Genomic DNA, 14,174 nt, shown 5'->3' on the forward strand with positions numbered 1-14,174 from the left:
ATTTCTTTATTTATTTTGTAAAAAACAAAAAAACTGTAATTAACATGCACAACTTTTTCTCCCACAGATGTTACCATTATTGGAAGAAATGCTGACTCTACATAATACAGATATTTTACTATCTTACTCGTCACCTGTTTGCTCTGAACACAGCCTGAAATTCAGCCAAATCATTCCTGATTTTTGGTCGAGTCACTGTTGGATACAGCTGAGTGAATCATGGCTGCTCTGTTTGGCTAAAGGAGAAGAATTGTTTGTTTTTAACAGAATCAAGTTTAACCAATCTCTAGATTTTTTGGCAGATTTTAAGCAGTAAACAATGACACCTCCAGCATACGGGGATAAGCTGGTATCATTTTTCTGTGCTAATTTGTAAATCACACACACACAGAATACAGTGATCGTGATGAAATATTCAGATTTTAAGCTGGATTTGTTTACGTTTTCTGACACGACGGCACGCCTCGGATGAATTCCTCCAGATTTGTCACACATAGTAAGTTCAGGAACTGTTGGAAAGTTAGAAAATTGTTGATTTTTTCCCTATTGTTAGAGTCTCTGTCTCTGATAAAGGGTGTAGTTTTGGTGTTTTTTTTTTTAATAATGTCATATGCCTTTTACATCTGCTGGGGTTGAGAGGGTTAACGTTGCAGCACACGTATAAAACACAGTCACTGCAAAAGAAAAAACACAATAAAACGATCATCAACGTTCACAACCAAAACCTATCATTTGAGTTTTGTGTGGTTCTCACCGAAGCCGCTCTGTGGGGGTAAAGGCAGTGGGGGTTGTTTCATACTGGGAGGCAGCGACGGGGGCAGAGGGTGACCCTGGAGCTTCAGTTTGATCAGCTTCATGGCGATGGAGAACTCGTGGATGTCCATCCGGCCATCGCTGTTCATATCGGCCAGAGCCCTGCAGGTAAACAACAGATGAACTCGAGGTCAAATCTAAGAAATGCAGAGAAAGACTACGAAACACAATCGCGTGAAAACATTTAGCAATGCAATGTTTAAAATACTGAGAATAATGGCCTGGCTGACTTTCCGGCTGGTGTGACTCACCATATTTGGGCCAGGATGGGCGGCGGCAGCCCTGATTGGAGGAAAAAGTTCCTGGCCTGGTCACCTGACAGACAAACAGAAACAAGGTGTGAGGCCACAGCACAGATCAACTGCTCTCTGTCGGGAGGATAGCTTAAAGGAAAGGACATTAAAAACATAAAACAATCAGACTTAAAGCTTACTTCTACTTCTTGGGGATGTACGACCACAATCCACCAGCAGAGATTGTGTTTTAACAGCATTCATTCAAGTTTCCCAACACAGAATGTGGTTAATCAGACCTTGCTGAACTTTATGTGAGCAAACAATCGTTCAATTAGGCAAAGAAACAGCCCTAAGAAATGACATTTCAGGATCGTGTTCTAACAGCATGCACTCAAAAATCATATTACAATAATGACTTTGTTGGAAGAATTACTCTAATCGCTTGCATCTGTGCAGCACACTGGGATTTCAAATTGAATTATTATCAGTCGTGGCTGTAATTTGTAGTGCTGCAGCCCAGTTCTGATTTGTGTAGCGCACATTAGCAACCGGACAGCAGCTTCTCCACACAATGAACGACAGACCGCATGACGCCGGCCTCGTTCGTGGCCCTAATCTCACCTCACCGATGTGCCGTACAGGTGTGTGCGAGCCTGTTACCTGTGATGTAACCTCCGGCGGTCGGAGAGAGGCTGTGAAACTGCTGATCATGTTTGGCTCTCTCATCCACTGAGATCAGAAACACATCTGGACCTAACACACCCAAGAAACAAGCACACATTCAGTTCCAACGCCGAAGGCCAAGACAAAGCCAGACACAGACGGGGAGAACAGGGAGGAATGAGAAGAATGCGTTAGTCATGGGTTTCACTTCCTGTTCCGATTAAGTGACACTTAGGAATGAAACTGATGAAGAAAGACAATAAGGGCGAACACATGAAGGACTGAGTCACAGACTGCTGTCCATCCTCAGACGGAACAGTGTTGAATGAATTAGAGGTTTCAGTGTTGTTATACAATCATTGACCTCCCGGTAGCAGCCCAAAGAGCTTTACAAGTTGTGGGTAGATGTTTAGAGGAGATCACAGACCCAGAGCAGTCAGCTTTCCTTCCCCAACAATTATCTAATTATCTATTCGTCGATAATCAAAATCTTGAAGCTCAACTCTTCTATTCATTTCTTATCTGTGTTAAAGTCAAAAAACGATGTTAAAACAAGGCTCTCTTAAAATTTTCTCAACCTCAGTAAAAACAAAACTGTGATTTCAGCACTTCTGAACTCTAAGCAGTTCCTTTTTTAAAATTATTATTTTTTGCTCCTGTCACATTTTTCCTGACTGTGTTCTGTGTAAACTGTGAAAACTCAACAGCTAAATCACTGATAGCTTCCTGGTTGCTCCGTGAAGCTGCAATTTAAATTATTATTATTATTTTTTTTTTTTTACAAAAGCTGGTATAATGAGTTTATTTTATTTTATTTATTTTTTAAATCAGACATGTAGAATAAAGTGATTTTGATGAAATATGATTTGAAGCTTTGGTTTTCAGGTGGAACAGTATGTCACAGATGAGTACTTCAAGGAAATATGACAAATCTTTTTGTTTTTACAACTTCTGGTTTCTAATAAATGGTGTAATTTTGGTGTTGTTGTTTTTTTAGACATGGTTTTGGGCTTAGTTCCTTCAGCAGGTGTTTCGTTAATGTTGAAATACAGCTATCTCTAATTTAATCTTAATCTTAATCTTTGCTGTCGTGTGTCAGTGTCGCTCAGTCGTGTCTCGTCTTATCTCGTCATACGACATCCTGTGTGACGCTGCATGTAAATAACCTCGATGGTATTTTTAGTTCTTCTTTTAAATTCAACTTGCAGATCAAATCAGCTTTTTCCGAAAGTCTTACTGAAGGTCAAACTCTTTCTTTCCTTTAAACACCTTCAGAAGGTCACGATTCATTCACTTATTTTCCGTGTTTGATTATTATTATTTAATTGACGTTACTCAACAGAAATCTGTTCTCAGGCTGATGTGAAAGAGTCTTTTTTTTTGCTAAATTCTTGTAAATCATTACACTGGCCAAGCTTCAATGCTGAAAAGCAATAACGGGAAAACTGTCAGTGTAGTTGAATATTTTTACAGGCTCTTCAGGTTACTGTCATCCGAATACAGGCCACTTGTTCAGAACAGAATAAAATGTAGTTACTTGTTTGTTGGTGTTTGAACGATCTAACCAGAGATCTCCAGCTCTGGTCCTCGTGAGCTCCTGTCCTGCAGGTTTTAGACGTTACTGCAGCACACCTGACTCACATTCAAGGATCTCCAACAGCTTGTTGTCAAGTTCTACACAAGTCTGTTAATGATCCATTAATCTGAGTCGGGTGTGTTGCAGTAACGTCTAAAACCTGCAGGACAGTAGCTCACGAGGACCGGAGTTGGAGCTCCAACCCAACCTCATCTGTCAGACCTGTTGAACTCCTATTTTCTGTTTGTTTTAAAGGCTTTACTTGTCTGATGTAAATGTGTTATTATAGATAATCTGGCTTGACGATGCTCCACTAAAAGCCTAGTTTCCACTTTGCTGCATTTTTCTTAAACGAGTAAATTAGACGCAGCATTAGTTCGTCAGAAGTGTCGCCTCTCGCGGCGTTTTCCTTAATTCCAGCCGACAGTCCATCCTGTACCATTTACTGGCAAGTTGCACTGAATCACGGTGACTCATTTTAAATGGAAGAGCAGCTGCTGCTGACGCCAAGTTATTTCCTCTGGTTAGCTGCTGTCAAAGAAGATGTTTGCTCAAGTTGTCTTTACACAAGTTCTCTGGATATTTCTGCAAAAACTTTGGATTTTTTTTATAGAAATGCTGATGAACAGCATCAGGATTTTGCTTTTAGCTGTAAAACTAAATTTATTTATTTATTTTTTGAGGCATTCAACTGATTTATGTATGCAACATGTTTTATTGTCATGATTCAATTTATAATCTGACAAATCTCCCACTGTTGGGTTTTTAAACATTTTCAGTCCGTCTGCCTTCTGTCTCCATCTGTTTGTCGTCCTGATGGGAAATCTGTCCGTCTGGCTGCACTTTTATACCAATTTGGTAATTATTTGCTTTGACAGCAGCCACAACGACTCATACGTCCTCGCGTTTGATTGCTTTTGACAGACTTCTTTTCCTACTTGAGGCTTCGGAGTTCAGACTAAAACATAACAGCCGTGCTTCCATACAACTGTCAAGTGATTTTTATTTTTTTTTTACAATATTGGGTCAAATTTAAAAAAGCGAAATGTGAATTAGTCTTGTTTCTGTCAACTCGCTCTGGAGTGAATAAACTAGGCGTTGTCAGAAGGTGGCGCTGTAGGCGACGTTAGCTGTAATAAACAGAGAAGGAGAAGACTGAAACTAAAGCAGTTGTTTGCGCGAAACATTAAAAATAAGCAAATAAAAAACTGACTTTGACCATCTCAAAAGAAAAATAGAGAGAAGTCTTAAGCAACTGTTCAGATTTTAGTTTTTTAATACCAGCTTGTATCAGAGAAAAAAAAAGCGGAAACAGCTGATTGGTCTTGTGGGTTAAATGTTTGCTACGTCTGCACTTTTCCAGAAATGTTCTCCACAAAGTCAGAAACCACCCCAAGCAAGGGTAAAAACATCTCTGTGAAATAAAAGAGGGTTTCAAAGTTTGCAGACTTTCTCCAGTGTGCATAAAAATGTAATTGCATCAGACAAAAGCAGTTCACCAGCTTTGACTTCATGCAATTTATATGCAAATAAAAGTCACACATATCAGAAAGTGGAAGTAAAACATTCCGTTTTTGTTTTAGTTTCAGCCCTGAATGTCTTGTGATGTGACTGCTTCCTGCTTCTCCCCACAGCGCACTGATGAGACGCTGTGGTTCGTCTTCTAATGGACTTGATGGAGCCGTTTTGCTTAAGTCTCTTAAGAGCAAAACGTAACCATCAAGCTGCTTCTAAGTCAGCTGCAGACGCTCACTGACCTGCGAATGTGGTCGGGAACTGTGCCATGGTTCACTCAGTCTTCTGCAGCGTCACAACACCTGAAACAACACATTCAGAAAAACAGAAGATCAGTGGGAGCTGCGCCTCACGGTGGATTTAACCGCTCAATAACATCCCTCAGCAATACCACAAATTATTTAACACAGTTCACATTATCAGCACTTCACTGGTGAGCCACAGAGATGTTTGTACTGCGAAGGAGTCCGACGTGATGTTAAAAGGACCAAAATAATGCCTGGTCGTCTGCCAAGGTGCTGATACAGAAGACGGGCGGAGGAAATGATTTTCCAGCGCGAGTCTGGAGCTAATTTTCCACTCTGTTGTCTTAATGCTTAAGTTGTGAATTTGGTCTGCGGCCCAGTGAGCCTGACAGGATTACAGCCGCCGTGCTTTGAAAGTGTATTTTCATGCAACGCTGCAAACACAAGGCGAATCTTTTTCCTACGAGCTTCGAATCTTCTGCTCAGCCTCTATAAGAAATATTTAAGAAACCCTCATCGATCTGCTGCCGCCGTCTGAGACTAGAGCGAGTCCTCGGGGGAGCGAGCCGAGTGTCAGCCGTGTCAACGGGGCTGCAGACCTGTATTTATGCAGGGCGAGCTGCCGGAGCACAGTTGCTTGTTTTCAGAAGCACTCGGCTTCACACTCACTCATTTACAAACAGTCTCGCTTGGGAGCTGACCACAGTCAACACCAGTTTTCTGCTGCTGCGCTGTCAAAAGCTCTGCTGGAGTCTTTTTAAAGGCAACACAGACTGGAACACAACGAACCCACAAACTGGGAATTAGTGCTTCTAAGGTGACTTTGGCGTTTCGTTCCAGAATTATTAAACCCTCTGAGCTCCAAAACCTGCAACTAGGATTGAAAGACTTGTTAGCTTTAAAATAAATTGGCAAAATTACACAATTATTCTGCAACAACAAAAAGATGTTAAATAAAGTCTTCCTAACAGTCCTTGAAGCAGTCACCTGTGATGTGCAGTTCTGTCGGTAAAATGAACCAAATCTGAACCACAGAGTTTCATCTAAATGACTTTATTTTAAAAGTATTATTTTAAAAAATATGCCAAAAATACACAATTTGCCTCAACCAGATTCTATAAAAAACAAAAAATTCTGCGCTCCTCAAATTAAACGAAAAGCCACGAGTGACTCGGCTGAAACCAACGAGCAGGCGACAAAAAAAATAAAATCTTTTCGGCTGAACTGCAGGCTGTGTTTACACAGAGCAGATAGGAGGCAAGTATGAAAGTAGAGTGAAGTTAGTAAAATAGCTCCTGTGAGCACTGAGAAAAATGTCGTACAGGTTGATCCAGGTTTTTTTTAATGTTTGTAAAATAAATAATCAAAATATTTAAGTGTCTCTTTTTCATTTTTTAATGTGCAGCCTTATAACTGTGTCATTTTGCATTAAAAACATTTTTTCGTGGTTGTGCTGTTGCCTGTGGAGGTTCAGGACTTCATACTGCAGTTTAAAAATTAATCCTCAGTGAGTAAAAATGGGACAGCATTTCTTTAAGGCAATGCAAACTGGCTATTACTACTAACTAACTAACTAACTAACTAACTAACTAACTAACTAACTAACTAACTAACTAAGAAGACACCAAACAAAAATGGAATGAGTGTTTTTAAGATGCTTGTCTGAGAATAGTAATTGTCTCCTTGAAGTAACAGCTCCTTTTTTGTCTCCAGATGACATCTGCTTTTTTAAAAAAAGCTAAAAATATGAAACAAACCTGTGCTATCTGCTCACAACAACCCACACATATATATATATATGTAAGTGTGTAGCATACCTCTGCCACAGTGGAGGTATGTTAATCAGATCCAGACCTGCCTCCCTCTGTAGCGCTGTGGCCAGCAGACAAACCACAATAATAATGTGACACACATTGCAACAGACGAGGACTAAGCGAGGGCGTGTGAGCGTATGTGTGGGTTGCTTCATTTTTTTTTCAGTGAAATGAAATAATTTTTTTAAATCTGGTTTTCCTATTAAACCACAAGGAGAAATCCTGCTTAAAGGTCAGTTTACTCAAATCACAACGAGTATTTTCCCCATTTGTCCTGAACTAGGCAGGAGGTATTGATTTTTGATATTATTTTTAGATTGTTGCCAACAATATAACACATTAAAGGCGGAACACTGAGTGAAAATGTGCTTTTCTTCCCCAGAAAGTCTCATTGAGAAGTGGCAGTGGGACCGTTTCTTGGGTCTCACGCGGTCCTCGGCCTGTTGGAGGGTGTATGGCGACGCTTGTGTGCGCCCCATTATCATCAGAGTGGGAGGACAAAGTAACCAGCTTAACTAGGTCAGAGGAACAAAGCCCACCCTACACAAACACACACAGACACACACTGAAAGAACACCGAAGCAGCCGAGCAGCTATACACAACTACAGCACGTCTTGCTCTGTAAACCGGGGGGCGCTCGGCCAACTGCTTCTTATTTTAGCCAGAATCTGATCGAAACAATCTGCAGAAAAATCGCCACGAAATACGAGAGCTTGTGGGCAGAAACTCAACAGTTGGTGAAAGTTAACAATTAACAGAGAACGACTTTTCACGCTGCTTAAATCTATCGACAAAAGTCAAAATGCCAAAAACGCTCCACTTGTGAAAGACTTCTGTTGATGCCAGTTTTACACAATACCTCAGAGAAAAGCAAACGAGCAGCGGCACCCCTTGTGACACCGGCAGAAAATGTAGAAACAGCGAGGAAAGAGTTCAGCACATCGAGATATATTTGGATTTGATGTTGTTTACTGACTTGAGCAGGTCGCCGTCTGCGTTCAGCAGCATCGCGGGACCTCGTAGTATGACTCAAATTGGTACAATTCACAAATCCAGCAGCACAAATACTTCAACCTCCAATGAAACGTCACCTTCTTGTTACTACGAATGAACAGCAGGGCAGCAACGGATGATTAATCTGTTTATTATTCAGTCAACTACTTTCATGGGCTCTTAAATATCAGAGAATGGTAAGAAAATGTCAGTGACTGCTGCCCAAAGCACCAGAGCACATTTCAAAAGTCTTGTTCTGTTCATAATCCAAAGACTTTCAGATTACTGTCACACAGGAGGAAAGAAAGCAGAAAATATTCACATTTAAGAAGCTGCAATCAGAGATTTCTTTTTCTTGAAAATTACTCAAAGCAACTATCAGAATAGCTGCGAATGATTTAATCGATTGTTGCAGCTCTATTGACTAAAAACTAAACGTAAAGTTGTGTGTTGCAGCTTTAATGCAGCGTCCTTTGTCATCCGTGCGTACTTAAAGGCTTACTGCTCTGCTTTTCCTGTGTACTTGCATTGTATTTGTGGGATTAGTCAGGATAATTAGAGCATTGGGATGTAACTGTAGTGTTGGTCTGTTATCAAGGCAGGCAGATGCCTGTTAAAGCCCCTCACCCACACAAACACACTGTAAACGCACAACATGATGCAGATCAGGATCTCCTTGCTTTATCCTTTCACCTCGTTCTCCTGCTGACCCCCTCCATCGTTCCTCTTCAGCCTCCTCGTGGATCAACTGATCTTTCATCTGCTGTGATACTCGTCATCGTGAGTCTGAGATGTACACTGAGATGTACAGGGCATCCCAGAAAGAAAGGACTAATTGTTTAATTGACAGTGATTGAACCTGATGAGGCAGAAGATAAAAGACAGCTGCTCGGCCAACAAGACTTCTGTGACGGTTAAAGGCGACCGACCAGAGCGAAAGAAAAAACAAAAATGAGCAGAATTGTGTCACGATGGTGTTCGTGATCAAGTCGTTGTAGCAGCTTGTATTTGATGCCAGTTATTAGAAAGAGCAACGATTTCCACTGGACTTAATTTGAGTTTTTGTTAAACAGATGATTGATTAATAATGCTGCAGATTATCTTTAAAGGAAATGGGACAAAATTTGCATGCCAACTCATCAGAGTACTCCGTCATGAAGCCAACATTTTGCTCCTGGTTAAGTCGTGTTATCGAGTCCTTTATGGACACTGCAGGGTGTTTAAAATCACAAGCACACTCCTGGCTCTGCATTCAGCACAAGAAACATGAAATAAATGCCCCTCCAGCAAGAAGTAACATTCCATTACAGAGACACTACCGCCTTCATTAGGTTTACATGTACAAGCAGCCAAATTAAAACCTGAGACACATTAACATGTATTAGGATTCATTCTGTGATCAGCTCCGATCGTGTCACATCCAAACTGAACCACATCAGAGAGACTCCCGGTCCTATCAAGACATACTTCTCAAAACGGTGCAGAATAAAAGTTTCCAGGGCTGAAATAAATTGGCAGCCTGGGAGGAAAATTGCAACTCTTATTAATATGCAATGCCTAATTTGTCTTGGTTGCCTCCATCTCTTCACCCATCGCTTCCTCCTCCTCCAGCAACTTCTGCTGTCACGGAGGAGGAGGAGGAGGAGGAGGGAAGAAAAATATTCCTGCCACAACCTCTGTGCTGGTACTGTAAGAATCATCCCAGTGGTGTTTGGTAGTTAGCTACTGAAATTAAAGGCAATATGACCCCAGAAACCAGGACCTACTGACTAAAACCCTGAATCCCGAGTCCTCTGATCCTCACAGTCTCAAGTAGAGCAGAAACGATGAGTCAATTCATCAATTAGTTGACTGACAGAAAATGAATCACTGATTGATTTAGCGAGAACAATGTGAGGATTTGCTTGATTCCCTCCATTCAATGTCACTGTAGAGCAAAGTTAACATATTCTGATGGGCATTCGTGATTGTTAATGTCACATTTTAGGATAAAACCAATAAATAATTGATTGGAAAAAATGCTGCGACTGTCCTGGGAACAAAGACAGAGGCACAGAGAGAAGGAACAGGGCGATTCCATGTTTTGTGATGGCATATTTCAGAATAAAAAGTATTCTATATGTTTTGATTTATATTATTGTGACTTGCGGCTACATACAGTTCAGAAAACATCACGAGTTGACGTCTACATTATCAGTGTTTTTGGTACTGTGTGCTCAAGGCTGAACTCCAATACTGCAGATTCTGGATCTATGGCATGATGGGAAATAACAGAAAAAGTTTTTTGTAAACTAGTACATGAGATATTGTCATTCAAATATAGCCTCAAATTTCAATGTGCAAAAAAAAAAAAAAGTCTAAAAATGGGTCGACAGGCAATTTAACAAACAAATTATCTTGGAAGAAATTTTGTTTATCAAGCCAAAATCTCACAAATATCTTGGTGAAATCCGGGGTGTGAAAATTTGAGGCGAATCAGAGATGATCGAGCAGAAGTCGTTCCAAAATTGCGATGATTTGAGACAGAAAAATGCAACAGAAAAGAACGATTATGAGCTCGTTTGAAGTATTTTATTTGTTGATGGTGTCTTGCACGGATGGCTGAACCATGACAGAGTTGGTATTAATAACTGCAGCCTCTTCACATCAGCATTCTCATACTCTACACACTCCCACACACACACAAAACATGTGTGTTCGTACTCTCAGAAACACACACACACACACACACACAGTCTTTCTCACACACACACTAACGACACACCCTCTGACACTGACCCTAAGCTCTGCATCCGACTCCCTCCAACACGCACTACCACACGATTATCGTCACACTGCTGTCAAGTGGTGAGGCCTGATAGGTGACAGGATGCACACACACACACTCAGTGCACACACAAACCCACACACACACACACACACACACAGAAAACACCAGCACTGCAGTCTCTCCATCAGCTCGTCCTGCATCCCTCCCTCAGGCTGCTGTCCCTCCTCACCAACACGCTCACCAGCCTCCACAGCTAGCTAATGTTAGCACCAAACTGAGGGCGAGACCAAAATTCCTGGAGCTTAACTGAAGTCATTTTCTTGCTCGAACTACGAGGAAAATGTAAATATCCACCATGTGACTTCTTTGTTGGGTGCCTGCGGCAGTAATATCGTCCATTTGTGTTTAAATTTAACAGTCAAGGCGAGGCTACAGAACTAAAAGCACCCAATATGCTGCTGTTAGTGCTGCTGCTGACTTCTCTGTTCTTGCAGGAAAAGACAAACTTGAACACAAAGCAACGTAAGACGCTAAATAATTTCTCAACGTAAGGACACTGCACACCCAGCTTGGTTCTGATCAGGCAAAATAAGTGAACACATGCATTTCTTGTGGCTTAAGGTCATAGTGGTCATTTGACACTGATATCAGGTTACTAAACGATATGCACTGATAAACACTAGGACTGGTTTTATATCAGAAGGATGGTAGGTGGCAGGTTTTGTCTTGCTATAATGTGCAAGAGTGTTATAATCACAAAAAAAGGCAAAAATAAACTGTTAAAAATGTTAACTACCTGATCCATCTGGTAAAAATATGTCACCACATTTTCATAGCTGAAGGACAATTTTACAAGCTTCTGGTCTTAGAAATAAACATTTCACTGTGTTGAAAGCCTTCCTGAACAAACCCAATTGCACGGATCTGATTTGCAGGTCGTTCGGGGAGATAACGCGCCTCCTGAAAGCTGCACTTGTTTAACGTTGACTGAACCTTGTTTTCTGTTTAAAGGTTAACTCTTGAACTTTTGAGTGGAACTGTGATAATGTAGATTTCTCAGAGATCTAACAAAACATTGACAGCACAGCTTTAAATCTACATTGATTAGCAGGAGTATATAGACACTGCCAAACAAGGCGTATAAGATTTTAGATATGCAACACTTAATTGATTCTGTCATTCTAACAAAACAATTCTCTGATTCCAGCTATTTCAGTGTTAACATTTTCTGTTCTCTTTCCTCCTCTACCGCAGTAAACTGAATATATTTGGGTTGTGGACAAAACATTTGTGATTTTGGGCTTTTTCTTCATTTTTTTGATTATAGACCAAAGAACTAATTAAACAAACAAGAAACATAATCAACAGCTCAATCAAATGAAGTCAGGGTTAGTCGCAGCCCTATGGAACGTGTACGTTTTGCTGGGGGTCACATCAGTTAAATGAAACATAATGAAGTGTAGCTACTCATCACTTGTGAAACATACGGCTCTCCTCCAGCACATCTGCTATTTGAGTCAGTATTCAGTCACACTAATAAATGATAATAACTCTCCCACCAGACTTTTAAATTACATTTACATATGCTGCTTCAATAAATTATGTTTTAATCAACTATCTTAAAGATTAATCTGTTTATTTATGTATTCTGACGGTTTTAAATCCCAGGGTGACAGATTACAGATGTCTTGTTTTGTCTGAACCACCGAACCAAATCTAAAATATTCAGTTTAAAATGATCAGAAAAAAAGTATTAAGCATTCACATTTGAGATTCTACAATCACAACATGGCGACTATGTTTGCCTTATTAAACAACTTTACTGGTTAACTGTTAACCAAATTGGTCGTTCACTAGTTTATAATTAGCTTCTTTAAGCTTTAATCTAGATAAACTCCTGGCAGAACAAATGACGCCCAGGTAAGGCTTTGTGAAGTTTTCAGAACATTGACAATGTTGGTGCAGAACCAAGCGTTTTCAAATCATCAAAGAAAACTCACTGGGCTTCACCTGAAACCCTTCCAGGTCTGATCAGCATCCACGTTACCATGGAAACCGGCCCTGACCGACGGAGCCCAGTGAGCCTCTAACCTGTGAAGTCGCATCTGCCCTGATGCAGAAGCCAAATCCTCTGCAAGGAGCGTTTACACTGACAGGAAAAGATGTGTTTGGCAATTCATCCTCACTTCCTGCATCCTCTCAGAGATGATAAAGCGCCTCGCCCGGCAGCCACCAGCGGTTTCTGGCTGCACACACACACACACACGTACATATAAAATGTGCTGTGAGGGTTGTTTTGAGCGGACAGGTGAGCAGCTGGACGCACAGCTGTGACAAACATCAGGATGTGTGTGTTAGGTGTTAGCACAAGCTAGGCTAACCTCCACCCTGAGAGGAGGCTCCCTGCCCGAAGCTCCGCCGTCCACCTTCACCATCTCGCCCTGAGCCGACCGAGCTACCACCGAGACGAAGGTTAACCGCGACCAACACCGGTCAATGTTACCGTCAGGTCACGGGCAGCCAGTGCAGATGCAGTGATTTAACGTTAGCATGCTGGCTAACTGTTGGCAGTTACTGGGTTGCATCGTCCTCCGATTTCTTGTCGCCCTGCTGCTGCTACACAGACCCACTTCAGACGCCTCCTAGAGGTGCTGATACCACAGCTAGAGCCTGACAGGAGTGAGCTACAGCCGGTAAAAACGACCAGCTAGCCGCTCCGGCGTTACATCTGAGTGCGACTAGCACCAGGCTAGCCAGTGAGAAGCTAATGTCAGCTCGTCAGCCCGCTCAGGGAAATTCTTCCACATCACCCGTACTACGCTCTGCTCTTACCTCATAGTTCAGTTTCCATCGTTAAATCCCGGATACAGTAGCTCGTTGCGTGTTTATGTAACCATAAAATGAGGTATCGTCTCCCAAAAAGGTGCTGGTTTATCACTAAAACCCGCTCCGGTGATTCTCCCGTGGCTCTGAAATCCCGACCGACTGAGGGACAGCTGGAAAATGGGGTAACGCCACTCACGTATCGCGATAAGTCACAATGCCCCTAACCACATTACTGATATCTCGCGAGGACTTGAAGAGCCGTTTTCTAGCCTGGAACACAGGGAAGTAAACGGATTAGCAGCGCTCCTGCCGGCGGCGTTTTCCTCGGAAAAATCCACTTTAATGTGAGAATATATGCAAATAAAATTTAGCATATTTAATTTTCTCAAAGAAAAGAAAAAGACAATCCAACTTAACAAGAGAAACAGAGAACAGAATAAAGTTTTACAATAAAATTTTTGGGGAAAAAAATATTCCTTGAAGCCACTGGTCCAAAAAAGCATTTGACAACAAAATTCAGTGACACAAAACAGATAAACAGGCTATTTAATTTTAGTTATAATTTGAAAACATCTCATAAATATGAGTGCATATGCACATTGACAGCCAGTGGCAAAAAAATGCACAAATTTGTAAGATTCAGTAATTCAGACAAAGTTTGAACATACGGGAGTGATGTGCCAAAATAGTACAACCAGATGTACAGCTGGTCGATATAAACC

The 14,174-nt window shown here is 41.3% G+C and overlaps 1 protein-coding gene across 2 annotated transcripts in view; it reads right to left on the reverse strand.

Moving 5' to 3' along the window:
* The window catches only part of itsn1 (intersectin 1 (SH3 domain protein)), a 51,232-nt gene extending 37,607 nt beyond the window's left edge, over nt 1-13,625 (reverse strand). For both annotated transcript variants that reach the window (XM_008300121.1, XM_008300122.1), the window contains exons 1-5: nt 13,459-13,625; nt 5,046-5,105; nt 1,710-1,802; nt 1,065-1,128; nt 755-915 (exon numbers count right to left, since the gene is read on the reverse strand). In XM_008300121.1, coding sequence (XP_008298343.1) covers nt 755-915; nt 1,065-1,128; nt 1,710-1,802; nt 5,046-5,073 — 346 coding nt within the window. In that variant the 5' untranslated portion in view covers nt 5,074-5,105; nt 13,459-13,625. The remainder of the gene's footprint in view (nt 1-754; nt 916-1,064; nt 1,129-1,709; nt 1,803-5,045; nt 5,106-13,458) is intronic.
* Between the last annotated feature and the right edge of the window lie 549 nt (nt 13,626-14,174).

Source organism: Stegastes partitus, unplaced genomic scaffold (assembly GCF_000690725.1).
Source record: "Stegastes partitus isolate 25-593 unplaced genomic scaffold, Stegastes_partitus-1.0.2 Scaffold1501, whole genome shotgun sequence".
Classification (NCBI taxonomy): domain Eukaryota; kingdom Metazoa; phylum Chordata; class Actinopteri; family Pomacentridae; genus Stegastes; species Stegastes partitus.